We start from the raw sequence: 19,929 nt of genomic DNA, 5'->3' as shown, positions 1-19,929 counted from the left end.
GTTTGGGTGATTGATTCTTACCGAGGCGATTTCGAGTTGTGGTAGAATGGATTCGGCTGTGGTTGTGATAGTGAACTCGGATTTCTATATTATGGCTATTCATCCTCCTCTTTTTCCGTTTCTTGTCCAGTGGGTGATTTTGTATCCTGGTGGGCATAGATCTAAGATTATGGGGTCTTTAAGGTCGTGGATCCAGGTTTCGGTGATGAATAGGAGGTCAAGATTGTCTGCGGTGATCCAGTCTATTGTAGTCTCTGTTTTATTTACTGCTGATCTGGCGTTTATGTACCCCATTTGGATTGGACGGTAAGGTTCGGTTTGGGACATAGATGTGTTAATTTTTATTAATTGTCTGTTTTCTTGGTATCTGGTTTTGTTGTGTCCTTTCTTCCCTTACTGTTGGTTTTTTCCGTATGTATTTGTTTTTCCTTTTGGTTGGTTGGTTGTTCTTTTGGTCTGTTAGGTTGTAAATGGATTGTCTGTAGGGTTTGTGTATTGTGGGTAGATTGTTGTTTAAGTTGGGAGTAGTCCATGCGTGGTAGATTAGGGGGAGGAAGTAAATTATCATGAGTAGTTTGTTGGTATTCATGTTGGCTATGATTCGTGGTGCTTGGTTGTGCCTGAGGGTGTTAGTGAATGAAATTTTGTATGAGCATCAAGCAGTGTCAGCTTTAGGCAGTTTCAACATCAAGCAATGTGAGCAATTAAGTAATGAGTAAATGTAATTTCAAGCAGTGTCCGCATTAAGCAGTCTTAACATCAAGCGGTATTAACGTTAAGCAGTATCAACATTTGAGCATATACGACAGGAGTCACCCTTATAGTCCGTGGTGTAGTTCTCTTCAATGGCTCAGTCCGGATTAGTATAATTCATCTAGTGCTATGGATCGATCAAAGCACATAGAGCATGGATTGCGCCTATAATTCGTAGTGCCAATTTCAAACAATCACAGCCCCCCGATTCTTAAGTGATAGACATTTTTATAATAAAAAACTTGTGACCTGTTCCTTTACTAGAGTACTTAAAGCGAGGTATAATAACCCCCAGATCCCTCTGCTTTTTGATGGGTAGCAATTACAGATCCATCATATGCTTTTCCCTTGAGAACTACTGCTGTCTATTGTTTTGTGAATATAAGGAAAATACAGCTAGTATTATTTTTATTCCTGGAAGCAGGCTATGAAAGGATCAGTCCTGATACATTATCAAGGATTAAACAAGAGGAAGAGCCATATGTCTGGGATCCCCATGAGTCAAGAGAGAGAGAAGTTACTCACTCAGACACAGGTGAGTAATAATACTGTGCAGAGTAAGGGCAGGTATTACAGAATACAAATGAATAAACTTACTGTACAGAGCAAGAGGAGGTATTACAGGGTACATAAGCACCACCACGCTGGGAAAAGACCAAAGGTCCATCAAGCCCAGCACTCCGTCTCCGACAGTGGCCAATCCAGGCCCCAACAACCAGGCCTTTAATGGAAGAATTAACTAACTTGTTAGTCTTACTCACACACACACAAGGAGTGACACGGGCTGGACATACTGCAGCAAGACATGTTTATCCACTCCTACCCTGGCTGAGATCATATTTACACAACAAACAGCAGAGAGTAGGAAAAGAAGGCACCTCCAAGACCGGGGAAGACGTGGTATTGTAAATCAAACCTTTATTCCAAGTCACACAGTAAAATACTTGAGACAGCTGTGTTTCGGCGCTAAAAAGCGCCTTCCTCAGGAGTCTAGAAAATAAATATTACTATTAAAACATCTCTTTGCAAAGAAATATTACATATATAGAAAAAAATATCACATATATATTCTAATGTAAAATATACAAATAAGCCCCTTGAAATGATATGCACTTTAAACACACAAAAACACATCTGTTAAAAAAATATATATATATATATCTCTCTATATAAAAAGCAACACCAACGTTCTATGAAGCCTCCAGCCGGAAGTGTGAAGGGGGCGAGATATCCGGTTTCCCTATGAGTGTCTGCCCCGCCCTCTCTGTAACACAGTCAGTGAAGGAAAACAGCAGAGCACGAAATCAAATCGCTGGCTCTGTAACAGTGAAGGACTCAGAGGGGGGAGGGGAGAGAGGCCAGAGGGCAGGGACACACACACTCCCACATGCACACAGAAGAAAACATTGCTAGCCCCCCGTTTCATTTGCATCAGAAACGGGGCTTTTTTACTAGTATATATATATATACAAAGTACATAACTTAACCATTACATGAGTAAAAAAATTCATAAAATGGTGTTATGATTAAATTTTGCCAATTAGAATTAAAAACATACACACGTTAACACACTAATTTAACAAAAAAAGTATTATTTTGTATATTAAACAACTTCTAATATTGTGTACACATCTAGTTAACAAAATAAACAATCATACATGTATCCATAAAGATATATAAGTAGAAGGAATCAATATAAATAATATCAACTTGTAGATCTACAAACTGATTGCTTGCTTAAATAAAAATGTTTTTAAAAAGGCCTTTTTGAACTTATGTATACCATTTGCCTAAAATACCAAATTAAAAATGTAATGAAAGTAATATATGAACAAATAAATACATTTGTTACTAACCTTATAATGTACAGCTGATTTTGTATATCCTATTGTCTGTAATGTATCAGTGCAACATGATACCTGATATAGGTTTTATCCTATAGATAATAGCAGAATAATCGCTAATTAATAAGCACGAATATCTTAGAATAAAAAAGGAGGACTGTCTAGATGTATTAATCAGTCTATACACGTTCATGTGTTATGATAATGTAAATGTTAAAGACATGAAATTTCTCCCATAAATGTTTCAATGTGAAATATAAATTTTATTTATTTTTATTTTTGTTACATTTGTACCCCGCGCTTTCCCACTCATGGCAGGCTCAATGCGGCTTACATGGGGCAATGGAGGGTTAAGTGACTTGCCCAGAGTCACAAGGAGCTGCCTGTGCCTGAAGTGGGAATCCAACTCAGTTCCTCAGTTCCCCAGGACCAAAGTCCACCACCCTAACCACTAGGCCACTCCTCCACTGTTGCTACTATTTGAGATTCTACATGGAATGTTGCTATTCCATTAGCAACATCGGCCCTTGCAGATCACCAATGTGGCCGCGCAGGCTTCTGCTTCTGTGAGTCAGACTCACAGAAACAGAAGCCTGCGCAGCCTTCTACATGGAATGTTGCTAGTGGAATAGCAACATTCCATGTAGAATCTCCAACAGTAGCAACATTCCATGTAGAATCTCCAACAGTAGCAACATTCCATGTAGAATCTCCAATAGTATCTATTTTATTTTTGTTACATTTGTACCCTGCGCTTTCCCACTCATGGCAGGCTCAATGCGGCTTACATGGGGCAATGGAGGGTTAAGTGACTTGCCCAGAGTCCCACTAGCAACATTCCATGTAGAAGTCGGCCCTTGCAGATCACCAATGTGGCCGCGCAGGCTTCTGTGAGTCTGACGTCCTGCAACAATGTCCACCACCCTAACCACTAGCCCACTCCTCCACTGTTGCTACTATTTGAGATTCCACTAGCAACATTCCATGTAGAAGTCGGCCCTTGCAGATCACCAGTGTGGCCGCGCAGGCTTCTGCTTCTGTACGTGCAGGACGTCAGACTCACAGAAACAGAAGCCTGCGCAGCCTTCTACATGGAATAGCAACATTCCATGTAGAATCTCCAATAGTAGCAACATTCCATGTAGAATCTCCAATTGTAGCAACATTCCATGTAGAATCTCCAATAGTATCTATTTTATTTTTGTTACATTTGTACCCTGCGCTTTCCCACTCATGGCAGGCTCAATGCGGCTTACATGGGGCAATGGAGGGTTAAGTGACTTGCCCAGAGTCACAAGGAGCTGCCTGTGCCTGAAGTGGGAATCCAACTCAGTTCCTCAGTTCCCCAGGACCAAAGTCCACCACCCTAACCACTAGGCCACTCCTCCATAAATGTAAGGTATGGCATAAAACATGGAATGGTAAAATATATATATATATAATAAAGACTGAAAAATATATGTCACATGTATATGTACACTGACTATGGATATAGCATCTGTGGAGTCCACAAAACAGGACAAATCCATAATGCATCTTAGGAGGCCAACACTTTTCTTTAAAAAAGGTAAAAACGTTAAAAAAGGCACCCTACACGAATATACCAAAAAAAAAAAAATATATATATATATATATATATCAAAAAGGGGAGGGGTTAAAATCGAGAGCGTGACGAAAAAATATTTTGCCAATACAGAATGTCCATGGTATGCAAAACGTTCCAAAAGAATTGCTTCAATGATCAGTGCAAGAACAAGATGAACCTATAATCCATCTTAAGATTTATTAAGTTTCAACGGTTTTTATTGATGATTGAACATTTTGAACAGAATCAATAAAGTCAAACACTTTGTGATCGTATTAACCTGTCTGAGTTCTATACAGACATCTTAACTGCATCATCAATCTTTTACATCATTTTCTCCCCCTCTACCCACCCCCCTTAGCATCTTTACCTTGGTGTTCAACAGTTTTTTGTTAATGAGAATGCAAGACAAAATCTACATTCTACCCGTTGCCAACACAATCCTATATGAATACATAGGTAAAAACAATTTACTACTTATAGTCATCGAGCTTTTATCCTGATAATCCCTCCTCCCACTCTACTATATTCGCCTGTTAGCCTTTTTATATTGGAATCTTCTCTCTTGAAATCTTGTATTAACAGTCCAAATGTGCATCAAAAACCTGCAACAAAAAAACAAGTAAAATCAGGTGTTCATGAGGCAGCATAGATATCAGCAACATAGACCTACAAAGGGGACCTTGTTTCTGCTAGTCCCAGACTGAAAGACTTAGTGCCTCAACCGTGAGCCACAGTTCCTCAACCGGGCAGAATTATGTGTCTGTGGTATTGTTCCTCGTGCTGCTCCGTTCCGACAGTTTATAATAAACATCTCAACACCAATACTGTGCGCACCAAGATCATTTCCTCGAATTTGTCCAGTCGACAAAAAGAAAATGTCAGCATCTGACGAGCATCAAAACAACTGTCTTATTATCTAAAGTGTTACAAGTTCCATAAACCCCCCTCCCAAGGAGATGTCCGATCCCCAAAGAATTTACAACCAAACTACCTACTCAACACTCTCACCCTAAAGAGAGTTGACCACCAAACTCCTCCCTTTGGTGGATAAGCTATCAATATATGCCCTCCAAATATCCAGGAACTGCCTCCGTCGCCTAGGGGAACACCCCACACCCCTCCTTTCAAATAACATGAGCTCATGTAATTTGTTCCTCCAATGCCAAACGTCCGGAGGGGAGTCCCCCACCCATTGACTCATTATAAGCCTTTTGCCTATCAAACAAGCTTTCCTGATCAGCAGACATGCCTTTCCATTCTGTAAAACAAACAACTCATGCTTATCTAGTAAAATTCCCATCGGGGAGCACATGACTCTTGATCCGAGAAGTGATTCTAAGTAGTGAACAATGGAATTCCAAAAACCTCTTACCTTATAACACCCCCACAAACAATGGAAGAAAGACCCCGGGACCCTCCCACATTTCTCACACAAGGGCGTAGATACTCCTCCCATCTTAAAAATCTGAGACTTTGTGAGATAGGTCCTATGCAGGATCCAATATTGACATTCTCTTAACCCCGCGTTACCTGTAAGACTAGGTATTCTGGATGTCAAAATATCAAAATCTAAAGAAAGATGGGGCCTCGAGAGATCTCCTGCCCACCGCTGAAGAAGTAGGTCCCGATCTTTTTTACCCCAATATTTCCCCAATGCCTTATGCAAACCTGAGATAGAAAGGCGTTCTCCTATTATGGAGTGGAAGAACTGTCTCAAAAAATGACAATGCCTCGACCCCAATGCCACCCTATCTAATGAATCAACATAGTGCTTTAGCTGATAGTAGGCAAAGATACCCCCCATGTCAAAACCCAATCCAAGAGCTCCCAGATTCAACATCGTACCCTGTAGATCTAACACATGCTCTAACCTGGTGATGCCCTGTCTTGCCCACCTCCGGAAAACCACATTATCCAAACCTGGCTGAAACGATAAATTCCCCCGGATGGGGAGGATATCCGACACCCATCTGTTCAATCCAAACAGCCGCATCATATCTCGCCAAAGCATTCGCAGAGGGGTCAGAAGAATGCTATTACGTAACGAAACCGGAATCAACTTACTAGGTGCCAGTAGCAGAAAAAAAAATTGACAAGGAGCATAATACTGGTTTTCCAATTGTCTACAAGTATAATCATCTCGAGCCAAAAACCAATCTCCAAAGTAACGCAAAAGGCATGCCCAGTTATATCGCCTCAAATCAGGTATACCCAATCCCCCCTCCCTCCATGGCCCCTGCAATACATCAAGCGAAAGCTTGGCTTTTTTCCCTCCCCAACAAAAACGTCTAATTGCCCCTCTGAGCCTAAGCAAATCACTTTTGCTCAAATAAAAAGGCAACATCTGCAGCAGGTATATCCATCTGGGGAACTCCACCATTCTAAACAACTGGATCCTCCCGCTGAGCGACAATGGCAGAGATCTCCAGGCTTGCAACCGCTCCGCTGATGCTTGTAACAACCTAGAGACGTTTAATTGATAAAGCTCAGAAACTCGCATAGATAACCTCAAACCTAAATATTGAAAAGATCCATGAGCCCAACAGAGAGGAAATTCTGCCCCCCACTCCCTTTGTAGAGCATCTGCCAAAGGTATCGCAAAAGACTTAGAATAGTTAAGTCGGAATCCCGCAAAGTCTCCAAATTCACGAAAAAGTTCCAAAAGGGCTGACAAAGAAGCACGTGGCTCAGAGAGATGAACCAGCAAGTCATCTGCAAAGGCCGAAAGTAGGAACTCCGAACCCCCTATCGGCACTCCTTTAATCTCAGGATGGGACTGAATTTCCCGAAGAAGAGGATCCAGAGTCAAAACAAACAAAAGGGGGGACAAGGGACAGCCCTGCCGCGTCCCTCGATAAATCCGAAAAGATTCGGAGCGCACTCCATTCACCCAAACATAGGCCCGCGGTTCCAAGTACAAGACTCAAACCGCCTCTATGAAAAACGTTCCAAAACCATAATGTCTCAACACGGCAAACATATAGAACCAATTCACCCTGTCAAACGCCTTTTCTGCGTCAAAGCTGACTAAAAGTGAAGAAAGACGTTTCTAGGCCACCACCTCCAGGGATGTCAAAATTGACCTAATATTCTTCACTGCGGACCTCCCCTTCACAAATCCAGCCTGGGACCCATCAACCAAGGACGGGAGAATCTTAAGATTTATTAAAAAAGGTCCCTTACAAAGGTATGTGCATTCAAAAAAAACACCCAACAGAAAGGACTTAACAAGGACCTGGGGTTCCTAGCCCATTATAAACCATAAAGCTGTATGTCTCTGTTGATCACCCTCCCCTCACCTATCCACACCCATCCTGTTAGAATAACAATGATATGCTTTGATGTCCCCATGCATACCTCCTACCCACCCCCATCCTCCCACCCTGTCAGACTGTCATAGTAATGCTTGAATATTTTAACACCCAACAGAAAGGACTTAACAAGGATCTGGGGTTCCTAGCCCATTATAAACCATAAAGCTGTATGTCTCTGTTGATCACGCCATCCCTCACCTATCCACACCCATCCTGTTAGAATATCAATGATATGCTTTGATGTCCCCATGCATACCTTCTACCCACCCCCATCCTCCCACCCTGTCAGACTGTCATAGTAATGCTTGAATGTTTTCACTTATATACACTGTCAGCTAGCATATTTGCTTATTTCCGATCTGAGGAAGAAGGGCAACCTTCGAAAGCTAATCAAGAAATGTATTAAGTTATGTCCAATAAAAAAGGTATCATCTTATTTTCTTTTCCATGTTTTATTTGGTTTGATTTCTATAGATTCTACATGGAATGTTGCTATTCCACTAGCAACATTCCATGTAGAAGTCGGCCCTTGCAGATCACCAATGTGGCCGCGCAGGCTTCTGCGAGTCTGACGTCTGACGTCCTGCACATACGTGCAGGACGTCAGACTCACAGAAACAGAAGCCTGCGCAGCCTTCTACATGGAATGTTGCTAGTGGAATAGCAACATTCCATGTAGAATCTCCAATAGTAGCAACATTCCATGTAGAATCTCCAATAGTAGCAACAGAATCTCAATAGTAGCAACATTCCATGTAGAATCTCCAATAGTAGCAACATTCCATGTAGAATCTCCAATAGTGGGAATCGAACTCAGTTCCTCAGTTCCCCAGGACCAAAGTCCACCACCCTAACCACTAGGCCACTCCTCCACTGTTGCTACTATTTGAGATTCTACATGGAATGTTGCTATTCCACTAGCAAAGTCAGCCCTTGCAGATCATCAATGTGGCCGCGCAGGCTTCTGCTTCTGTGAGTCTGACGTGCAGGACGTCAGACTCACAGAAACAGAAGCCTGCGCAGCCTTCTACATGGAATGTTGCTAGTGGAATAGCAACATTCCATGTAGAATCTCCAATAGTAGCAACATTCCATGTAGAATCTCCAATAGTAGCAACAGAATCTCAATAGTAGCAACATTCCATGTAGAATCTCCAATAGTAGCAACATTCCATGTAGAATCTCCAATAGTGGGAATCGAACTCAGTTCCTCAGTTCCCCAGGACCAAAGTCCACCACCCTAACCACTAGGCCACTCCTCCACTGTTGCTACTATTTGAGATTCTACATGGAATGTTGCTATTCCACTAGCAAAGTCAGCCCTTGCAGATCATCAATGTGGCCGCGCAGGCTTCTGCTTCTGTGAGTCTGACGTCCTGCACGTATGTGCAGGACGTCAGACTCACAGAAACAAAAGCCTGCGCAGCCTTCTACATGGAATGTTGCTAGTGGAATAGCAACATTCCATGTAGAATCTCCAATAGTAGCAACATTCCATGTAGAATCTCCAATGGTATCTATTTTACTGTCATAGTAATGCTTGAATGTTTTCACTTATATACACTGTCAGCTAACACATTTGCTTATTTCCGATCTGACGAAGAAGGGCAAACTTCGAAAGCTAATCAAGAAATGTATTAAGTTATGTCCAATAAAAAAGGTATCATCTTATTTTCTTTTCCATGTTTTATTTTGTTTGATTTCTATTGATAAAAAAAAAGGGGGAACGAGTATCCTCAAATAAAATAAACAGGACTTAGTGAAAAAACATATTGCTTCAATGATCAGTGCACAAACAAAATAAAAATTAAAAATCATCTTAAAATTTGTTTTAAAACGTCCCTTGCAAAGGTATCTACATTTAAAAAAGGAAAGAGTATCAAATGAAATAAACAGGACATATTGAAAAAAAACATATTGCTTCAATAATCAGTGTATGAACAAAATGAAACTGTAGTCCATCTCAAAATTGATTGAAAAAGGTCCCTTACAAAGGTATCTGCATTCAAAAAAACCGGAAGAAGTGTCAAATGAAATAATCAGGGCAAGATGAGGACCTTTTAGAAGAGGATACCGTTGGTCCAAAAGAGACTTTAGTTGATTTATGGAAAGAATTTATTGAACAGAAGAAAAATATCATTAGAAATGATTTGCATTTTATTAATATGATACAAAAAGATCCCAAAGGGTCTTCGCATCTTGAAGAAACCTACTAGGCTTTTAGATAATCAAGAATTCTTAGACAAATGATGTCGTATTTTAAATAGCAGAAACAGCTAAAGAGAAAAGCATGATTTTAAGAGAGAAGTGTGACAGCAAACTGAGTATTCTCAAAAAGGAGGATCACAATTTTCAAACTATTAATATAGATATTGAACACAAATTGTGTAATTTTAAAATAGAATTAAAAGATATTAAGAAAAAGAAATGTATTAGAGACGAAAGTGATTATAAAAAGGGATATATATATATCCGTTTTCAAAGGCTAGGCCATATTATAATTCTAAGAAAAATAATGCGCCAACCTATATTCCTCCCCGTGTATCATCACCCCTGAGACAACAGCGTCCCGTAGAACAAAGTAGAGAAAGAGGAGTGAATCTGGAGATTTGTATGCTTCACCATTTCATAGCCCTCTTGAATCACCTACTCGATCTGAAAGACCCAATAGGGTTACCACACAGTCTTCACCTGTCCCTATTGTGGCCGCTGCCCCTGTGTCATCTTTTTTAGAGAAGGTGTGGCCCAAGGATACCAGAGAGATTCCGCCACGATTTCAGAATCATATATACAGACCACCCTACCCCATGCACTAACATTCTCAGAGACACAATGCTATAGGAATGAGAGGCACATGGAGGGGGAGAGGGTATGACCTTTGAAAATACATTAGTTAATTCATAATTTGTGTTCAAAGTGCCGTCCTTCAACCTTGACACATTCATGATGTCTTGAACACCACTGAGCTGTTGGCTTAATGGATTCTGGGGTTTCATTTATTAAAAGCTCGATTGTTTTGCATTCTTGATGTGCGGAGCTCCATCCCGTGGAAAAATAAAATGCTCGGAAACAAAGTTCAGGCAGAATGGTGCCTGGTGAACTTTTGCACATTCTTACCAATTTTGGATCCTCTGATGCACTTTCCTGCCTGTGAGCCCAGAAAATTCTGTTTCTTGATCAATAATAGTTGTCCATATAAGTAATACATGACTAATGTCTTCTTTTCATATCCACAGTTGATGAGGCTCTACAGAAGCTCAAGCAAGAGCAAAATCACGAAGAAGCTCCAGTCGAAACGGAACAAATACCAGGACAGTCAAAAAATGTCTGTGAGAATATTTCCCAAGGGATGGAGAGGACACACGCAAGGAATCAGCAGGAGTTGGAGAAGGAGCAGAGAGTCCCTGCCGGAGAAACACCTTGTGGAATTACTGAGAGTGAGAGAAGTGACAGGGAACTCATAAACATCCCTGAGCACCAGAGACACTTGAGAACAAAGAGTCCCTTCCAAGATAGTAACAGTGATCCAGAGCCTTCTAAACTCCCCGAAGAAGAGAGGACAGAGAACGAATCCTTACAGTGTGACATCTGTGGAACAATCTTCAATATGAATGATAATTTCTTACTGGATAAAAGAACCAACAGTAGGGAGAAATCCTTCTCATGTTCGCACTGTGAAAAGAGTTTCAGACAGAAGATAAACTTGAAATTAGACCAAAGTTTTAGTTTATCCTCAGTTCTGAAAAGGAACAAAGTAATCCACAGTGGACAGAAACCTTTTGCATGTAGTGAGAGTGGTAAACGTTTCAGTGAGCTGTCACAGCTGAAGATCCACAGTGAAAAGAAACCTTTTATATGCACTGAGTTTAATAAAAGTTTCACTTTTTCATCATACTTGAAAAAACATCAACAGATCCACAGTGAAAAGAAATTTTTTACATGTCCCGAGTGTAATAAAAGTTTTACTCGTTCATCACGCTTAAAAATTCATCAAATGATCCATAGTGGAAAGAATCCTTTTAGATGCACTGAGTGTAATAAAAGTTTCACCAGGTCATCAGGCTTGAAAGTACACCAAAACATTCACAGTGGAAAGAAACCTTTTACATGCACTGAGTGTAATAAAAGTTTCTCTTCATCATACCGGAAAATTCATCAAATGAGCCACAGTGGAAAGAAACCTTTTACATGCACTGAGTGTAATAAAAGTTTCACCAGGTCATCAGGCTTGAAAATACACCAAAACACTCACAGTGGAAAGAAACCTTTTATATGCACTGAGTGTAATAAAAGTTTCACCAGGTCATCAAGCTTGAAAATACACCAAAACATTCACAGTGGAAAGAAACCTTTTCCATGCACTGAGTGTAATAAAAGTTTCAATCGTTTATCATGGTTGAAAACTCATCAAATGATCCACAGTGGAAAGAAACCTTTTACATGCACCGAGTGTAATAAAGGTTTCATTTGTTCATCATACTTGAAAAGACATCAAATAGTCCACAGTGGAAAGAAACCTTTTCCGTGCACTGAGTGTAATAAAAGTTTCAATCGTTTATCATGCTTGAAAAGTCATCAAATGATCCACATTGGAAAGAAACCTTTTACATGCACTGAGTGTAATAAAAGATTCTCTCGTTCCTCAAACTTGAAAACTCATCAAATGCTCCACAGTGGAAAGAAACCTTTTCCATGCACTGAGTGTAATAAAAGTTTCAATCGTTTATCATACTTGAAAACTCATCAAATGATCCACAGTGGAAAGAAACCCTTTACATGTACTGAGTGTAATAAAAGTTTATCTTCTTCATCATACTTGAAAAAACATAAAATGATCCACAGTGGAAAGAAACCTTTTACATGTGCTGAGTGTAATAAAAGTTTCACTTTTTTATCGAGTCTTAAATTGCACCAAAAACGTGCACAGTTGAAAATCCACCAGACATCCACAATGTCATGAAACCTTTTCCATGTAAAGAGTGTGGTAAATGTTTCCGTGAGCTGTCACAGCTGAAGAGGCATCAAATACTACTACTACTATTTAACATTTCTAAAGCGCTACCAGGGTTGCGCAGCGCTGTACAATTAACAAAGAAGGACAGTCCCTGCTCAAAGGAGCTTACAATCTAAAGGACAAAAAGTGCAGTCAATCAAGATTGAGGCAGTCTAGATTTCCTGGATAGAGGTACAATGGTTAGGTGCCGAAAGCGACATTGAAGAAGTGGGCTTTAAGCAAGGATTTGAAGATGGGTAGGGAGGGGGCTTGGCGTATGGGCTCAGGGAGTTTATTCCACGCATAGGGTGAGGCGGGGCAGAAAGGGCGGAGTCTGGAGTTGGCGGTGGTGGAGAAGGGTACTGAGAGGAGGGATTTGTCCTGTGAGCGGAGGTTACGGGTAGGAGCGTAAGGGGAGATGAGGGTAATGAGGGGCTGCAGATTGAGTGCATTTGTAGGTTAGTAGGAGAAGCTTGAACTGTATGCGGTACCTGATTGGAAGCCAGTGAAGTGTCTTGAGGAGAGGGGTGATATGAGCATATCGGTCTAGGCGGAAGATAAGATGCGCAGCAGAGTTCTGAATGGATTGAAGGGGGGATAGATGGTTAATGATCCACAGTTTAAAGAAATCTTTTTACACGCTCTGAGTGTAATAAATATTTCAGTCGCTCAACATACCTGAAAATCCACCAAATAAACCAAAGCAGAAAGACGCCTTTTACATCATTGCTGAAAATGTACCAAATAATGCACTGAGGCTTCCTTTTTTAGGGATTATCTTAAATGTGTTTTTTGCAAACGCTGTAAAGTCTCCACTGACTTTTCAGTCACCTCCTTCTCTGTGGATCCTGCAATCATAATGTCATCGTCATAGTGGAGGACATGGGTCTTCTCACTGTCCAGTCCCCCTAGGGTTGCTTCCACTACCCAATGACATCCAGTTGAACTGTGTTTCAGAGGTTGAAGGAGATGTGTAAAAACAGACTGTCTGGAATTATGAGAGAATGCTGTAGTCTCTTTGGTTTGCTCAGAACTTTTAATCTATGACAGTAAACACAGAATGTTCCGGTCTCAATTGAAACAATCTATCCTTCACTGTCATTACAAATGGAGCGCCCCATTTATCTTTCTAAAATTTATGGGTATCCTAAAATTTATACCGTCAGCCTTGATTATGGGAAAGATAAGAGAATTAAAAGGGGACACCTTGACTGGAGATCAAGATGGTGGCGCTAACGGTCGTGTGAGGGCCGAGCTCCTGAGTTTCTGTAGAGTTATACTGCCAACAGAAGTTCTCGCTCCGTTTTTTTTTGAGATGGGGAAGAGAAAGGGGAAAACCCAGGCCCTTACCTCCACGGCCTCAACGTCGACCCTAATCTCGGACTCTGGGCGCTCGGACGCCTACTTCGATGGGTTCGACTCCGCAGGGGCCTGAGCGCAGCGCTGAGGGAGTGACGCTAAGTCCTCCCGATTTCACCCCTCCTCCACAGCCCGGAAGTATGCTAACGCTGGAGGTACTAACTAACTACTAACCTACAAATGCACTCAATCTGCAGCCCCCCATTACCTCTCTACCCTCATCTCCCCCTACGCCCCTACCGTAACCTCCGCTCACAGGACAAATCCCTCCTCTCAGTAACCTTCACCATCGCCAACTCCAGGCTCCGCCCTTTCTGCCTCACCTCACCCTATGCTTGGAATAAACTCCCTGAGCCCATACGCCAAGCCCCCTCCCTGCCCATCTTCAAATCCTTGCTTAAAGCCCACCTCTTCAATGTCGCTTTCAGCACCTAACCATTGGACCTCTATCCAGGAAATCCAGATTGTCCCAATTTGATTGAATGTATTTTTTATCCTTTAGATTGTAAGCTCCTTTGAGCAGGGACTGTCCTTCTTTGTTAAACTGTACAGCGCTGCGTAACCCTAGCAGCGCTTTAGAAATGTTAAATAGTAGTAGTAGTAGTAGGCACCACAGCAGTTCGAGTGTGCGGCTTCTGTGGATGGAGGACCTTCCAGCGTGTTTATCCCGGCGAATGGAGCAATTATGCAGGGGCAGATGTGGGTCGCTGCCCCTTTTGTCCAAGGATTACTTCCTGGTGAGAGTGGAGATCCGGTAAAACCAACGTGAGTGACAATGGAATCATTATGGGATGCTATCCAGCAGGTGAACAAAACGTTACTACAGATGAATGTTTCTAAGACTGGCGAAATTAAGGAATTAAACCAGACCTCTCAAAATTTGTCTATAGAATTTCAGGAACATAAACAAAAATTAGGGAGTGTTGAAGATGAAGTTAAACAATTGAAGAATTTAACAGTGACTATGATAAAGGATAAAGAAATTCAAGAGAGAAAAATTGAATATTTGGAAGGAGGAATAACCTTAGGTTCTTGAAATTTCCTAAGTCTCCCTTAATTTCAGCTACGGACATGTTAACAAAATATTTCATTGAGGTACTGGGGATCCCTATGGAGGGTTGCCCCCCCCCCCCCCCCCCCATAACAAGGACTCATTACATTTCAGGGATGGTGAAAGATCAAAAAATCCAACCGCAGGTTCCTCCAGACTTAAATCTTACTGAGTTTCTTGAAAACTCTCTGGAGATAGTTACAGAGAGAACTACGCTGATTGTGTCCTTTGTTCTTGAATTGGACAGAAATAATATTTTAAGACTTTATTTTCTTAACAAAAAATGGTTTGGAAGGCTAAATGTATAGATGTAACACCTTTTAACTCTTAAATCCACAATCGGGATTATTGCTTATAAATAACTCGGAACCTCAAAACTCCTCATGGACAACTCATTGCTATTAAGCTTGGTTCACCATACAATAATCAGAAAGGAAACACGAAGGGTGTTTCAAATCATCGAATTATCGGAAACACGGAGGGTGTTTCAAATAACTGAACTGTTACATATGTGCTCCATTTTGGACTATCATTGACCTGGATCTATTTCCTAAAGGGAACCCCGAGGTTTCAACATTCAGATAAGTGATTTCCTGCGGTGTTTTTCTAATCGTGGGTTATATTTGGCTCAAAGAGGGGAGTCCTTTTGTTATAAAAATATAAAGTTACACAGGGTTTAAGTTCTAGTTTGTCACTGATCAGTACCAGTTGGGGGTCACATGTAGTAGAGGTGGTGTACCCTCTTTAACTCTTTTTTAGTAGTGGAAGGGAGGAAGAGTTTTTAAACCATCCGGTTTTCTCAGATTAATTTGAGTTTTTTCGGTTGGTTGTTTTTCTCTTCCTCTCCTCGCTGGAACCAGTGATAATACCTGACTCTTTATTTGTATGGTGAACCAAGCTTAATAGCAATGAGTTGTCCATGAGGAGTTTTGAGGTTCCGAGTTATTTATAAGCAATAATCCCGATTGTGGATTTAAGAGTTAAAAGGTGTTACATCTATACATTTAGCCTTCCAAACCATTTTTTGTTAATAGAATTTGTAATATGCGGGTTTTGGAAAATTCCCTGTAGTGATTTATAGAGTGTTTTCTAAGACTTTATTTTCGCCATTTAAATAATTTATTTTGGGGGCAAAAAATTCAAATTTTTCCAGATCTGGCAAGAAGCACTCAAAAAAGAAGGAAAGAATTTCTATCGTATAAAACCAGAGTACTTCACATGGGTGCAACTTTCCTGCTAAAATTTCCTTGCAAATGCTTCATAACTTATGAAGTGAATAATTATGCGTGGGCTAAGCATAAAGGAATCCTGTGCCCAAGGAATGGATCCTCAGGAGCTTAGTCAAGATCGGGAGGCGGGGCTGGTGGTTGGGAGGCGGGGATAGTGCTGGGCAGACTTATACGGTCTGTGCCAGAGCCGGTGGTGGGAGGCGGGGCTGGTGGTTGGGAGGCGGGGATAGTGCTGGACAGACTTGTACGGTCTGTGCCAGAGCCGGTGGTTGGGAGGCAGGGCTGGTGGTTGGGAGGTGAGGATAGTGCTGGGCAGACTTATACGGTCTGTGCCAGAGCCGGTGGTGGGAAGCGGGGCTGGTGGTTGGGAGGCGGGGATAGTGCTGGACAGACTTGTACGGTCTGTGCCAGAGCTGGTGGTTGGGAGGAGGGGATAGTGCTGGGCAGACTTGTACGGTCTGTGCCAGAGCCGGTGGTGGGAGGCGGGGCTGGTGGTTGGGAGGCGGGGATAGTGCTGGGCAGACTTGTACGGTCTGTGCCAGAGCCGGTGGTTGGGAGGCAGGGCTGGTGGTTCAGGGGTGAGGATAGTGCTGGGCAGACTTATACGGTCTGTGCCAGAGCCGGTGGTTGGGAGGAGGGGCTGGTGGTTGGGAGGCGGGGATAGTGCTGGGCAGACTTATACGGTCTGTGGCCTGAAGAGCACAGGTACAAATCAAAGTAGGGTATACACAAAAAGCAGCAAATATGAGTTATCTTGTTGGGCAGACTGGATGGACCGTGCAGGTCTTTTTCTGCCGTCATCTACTATGTTACTATGTATATGTTTCCCCTTTGAAATTATCACAATTTATGTCATCTAAGGAAACTGTTAGATCACCTGTTGTTTCGCCTCCCTAATTAGTGCTGTAACGTTGGCTGTAGAAATTCGAACAGCCCCTTCCGTTATAAATGTATTTTTTCTTTTGTTTATTGATTGTAATATCTCCTAGTATCTTGATCTCACTATTGGGGACAAATGTAAATCTACTATCTTATACTTGAACTATATGGTTGTAAGTATTGTTTTTTCTTTTTTTACCTTTGAGTTTAATTCTGATATTTCTATGTCTATATGTATGGATGTAAAAGTTAATTATTTAATAAATAAATAAAAAAAAGGGGGACACCTTTTCCTTAATAACTCCTGCTTACTGGAGAATATTTATACTGTGCTGTTTATATAGGTTTTCTTTCTGGCTTTAATGGAAAATCAATAGGTACCTGAAATTTTACTTCCCCAGCATCTTACAGTGAATTTGTCGTCACTGTCGTATTCTCTAAAGTCTGCCGTGTTTCACCAGGCAAATGCTTCCAGGGCTCAGAGTCCATCTCCACATCTGCTTTAGTTAATCTTGGCCATGAATCTCTGCTACAGCATGTGGTAGAAGATTATGAGACCACAAGCATGCATTCCCTAAATCTAACAGCCAATTAATGTGGGAATACAGTTGGGCTCATATAATGGAGTAATCCTTACTGCAGCTTTTGTCCCTCTTTCTCAGATTCCTGCAGACTTATTTCAGTTCTGGTTGTCACATCTCAAAAAAGATATAGTGGAATTAGAAAAGGTTCAAAGAAGACCGACCAAAATGATAAAGGGGATGGAACTCCTCCTCTCTGAGGAAAGGCTAAAGAGGTTAGGGCTTTTCGGCTTGGAAAAGAGAAAGCTGAGGGGAGATATGATTGAGATCTACAAAATCCTGAGTGGCTTAGAACGATATGTAGAAGTGAATCAATTTTTTTTACTCTTTCAAAAAGTACAAAGACCAGGGGACACTTGGGTAAATTATATGGAAATGCTTTTAAAATAAATAGTAGGAAATAATTTTTCACTCAGTGCATAGTTAAGCTCTGGAACTGTCTGCTGGCAGCGGTTAGCTTATCTGGGTTTAAAAAATGTTTGGACAAGAGGAAACTATGTCATCGCACGAAATAGCAGCCTAGCTCCTTCGGACCAGACTTATTTCTGTTCTGGTTGTCATATCTCAAAAAAGATATAGCGGAATTAGAAAAGGTTCAAAGAAGATCGACCAAAACGATAAAGGGAATGGAACTCCTCTTATTTGAGGAAATGCTAAAGAGGTTAGGGCTCTTCGGCTTGGAAAAGAGAAAGCTGAGGGGAGATATGATTGAGATCTACAAAATCCTGAGTGGTTTAGAACGATATGTAGAAGTGGATCAATTTTTTTTACTCTTACAAAAAGTACAAAGACCAGGAGACACTCAGGTAAATTATATGGAAATAAATAGTAGGAAATAATTTTTCACTCAATGCATAGTTTTTGTTTTTGTTACATTTGTACCCCGTGCTTTCCCACTCATGGCAGGCTCAATGTGGCTTACATGGGGCAATGGAGGGTTAAGTGACTTGCCCAGAGTCACAAGGAGCTGCCTGAAGTGGGAATCGAACTCAGTTCCCCAGGACAAAAGTCCACCACCCTAACCACTAGGCCACTCCTCCACTCCAGTTAAACTCTGGAACTGTCTGCTGGAAGCTATGGTTATCTGGGTAGAGACTATTATTAAGAACAAAATTACAGAGCATATTCAAAAACATGAATTAATGAAACAAAGTCAACATGGATTTTGTGAAGAGAAATCTTGCCTCACCAATCTACTACATTTTATTGAAGGGGTGAACAAACGTGGATAAAGGTGAGCCGGTTGATATTGTGTATCTGGATTTTCAGAAGGCATTTGACAAAGTACCTCATGAAAGACTCCAGAGGAAATTCGAAAGTCATGGGATAGGAGGTAGTGTTCTATTGTGGATTAAAAACTGGTTGAAAGATAGAAAACAGAAAATAGGGTTAAATGGTCAGTATTCTCAATGGAGAAGGATAGTTAGTGGGTTCCCCAGGGCTCTGTGCTGGGACTGCTGCTTTTTAACATATTTATAAATGACCTAGAGATGGGAGTAACTAGTGAGGTAATTACATTTGCTGATTGTGAAAAATTACAAAAGGACCTTACGAGACTGGGAGACTGGGTGTCTAAATGGCAGATGACGTTTAATGTGAGCAAGTGCAGAGTGATGCATGTGGGAAAGCGTTACCTGAATTATAGCTACGTCATGCAAGGTTCCACGTTAGGTGTCACAGACCATGAAAGGGATCTAGGTGTCGTCATTGATGATAGGTTGAAACCTTCTGCTCAGTGTGCTACTGTGGCTAAGAAAGCAAATAGAATGTTAGGTATTATTTGGAAAGCAATGGAAAACAAAAATGAGGATGTTCTAATGCCTTTGTATTGCTCCATGGTTCGACTGCACCTCGAATATTGTGTTCAATTCTTTCTGGTTGCCGCATCTCAAAAAAGATATAGTGGAATTAGAAAAGGTGCAGAGAAGGGCAACAAAAATGATAAAGGGGATGGGACAACTTCCCTATGAGGAAAAGCTAAAGCGGCTCGGGCTCTTCAGCTTGGAGAAAAGGCGGCTGAGGGGAGATATAATAGAGGTCTATAAAATAATGAGTGGATTTGAACGGGTATATAACTTGGCTGATGACAATCACACAATTCTGCACCTAAAGGCTTTGATAGTCTCAACCTCGTTAGCAAAATCAGTCTCACAATCAACATCTTCACCACAGAAATCATTGGCAGTAGCTATTTACTACTTACTACTACTACTACTACTACTTAACATTTCTAGAGCGCTACTAGGGTTACGCAGCGCTGTACAATTTAACAAAGAGAGACAGTCCCTGCTCAAAGAGCTTACAATCTAATAGACAAGTGAACGGTCGGTCCGATAGG

The 19,929-nt window shown here is 41.3% G+C and overlaps 1 protein-coding gene across 1 annotated transcript in view; it reads left to right on the top strand.

The window, feature by feature from the left end:
• The window catches only part of LOC115460738 (zinc finger protein 718-like), a 29,558-nt gene extending 17,045 nt beyond the window's left edge, over nt 1–12,513 (top strand). Inside the window, exons 3-5 of the mRNA XM_030190493.1 lie at nt 1,175–1,288; nt 10,736–11,568; nt 12,478–12,513. Of these exons, the coding sequence (XP_030046353.1) occupies nt 1,175–1,288; nt 10,736–11,568; nt 12,478–12,513 (983 nt within the window). The remainder of the gene's footprint in view (nt 1–1,174; nt 1,289–10,735; nt 11,569–12,477) is intronic.
• Nucleotides 12,514–19,929: the final 7,416 nt, after the last annotated feature.

This window comes from Microcaecilia unicolor, chromosome 1 (assembly GCF_901765095.1).
Source record: "Microcaecilia unicolor chromosome 1, aMicUni1.1, whole genome shotgun sequence".
Taxonomy (NCBI): domain Eukaryota; kingdom Metazoa; phylum Chordata; class Amphibia; order Gymnophiona; family Siphonopidae; genus Microcaecilia; species Microcaecilia unicolor.
This window is presented reverse-complemented; position numbering and strand designations above follow the sequence as displayed.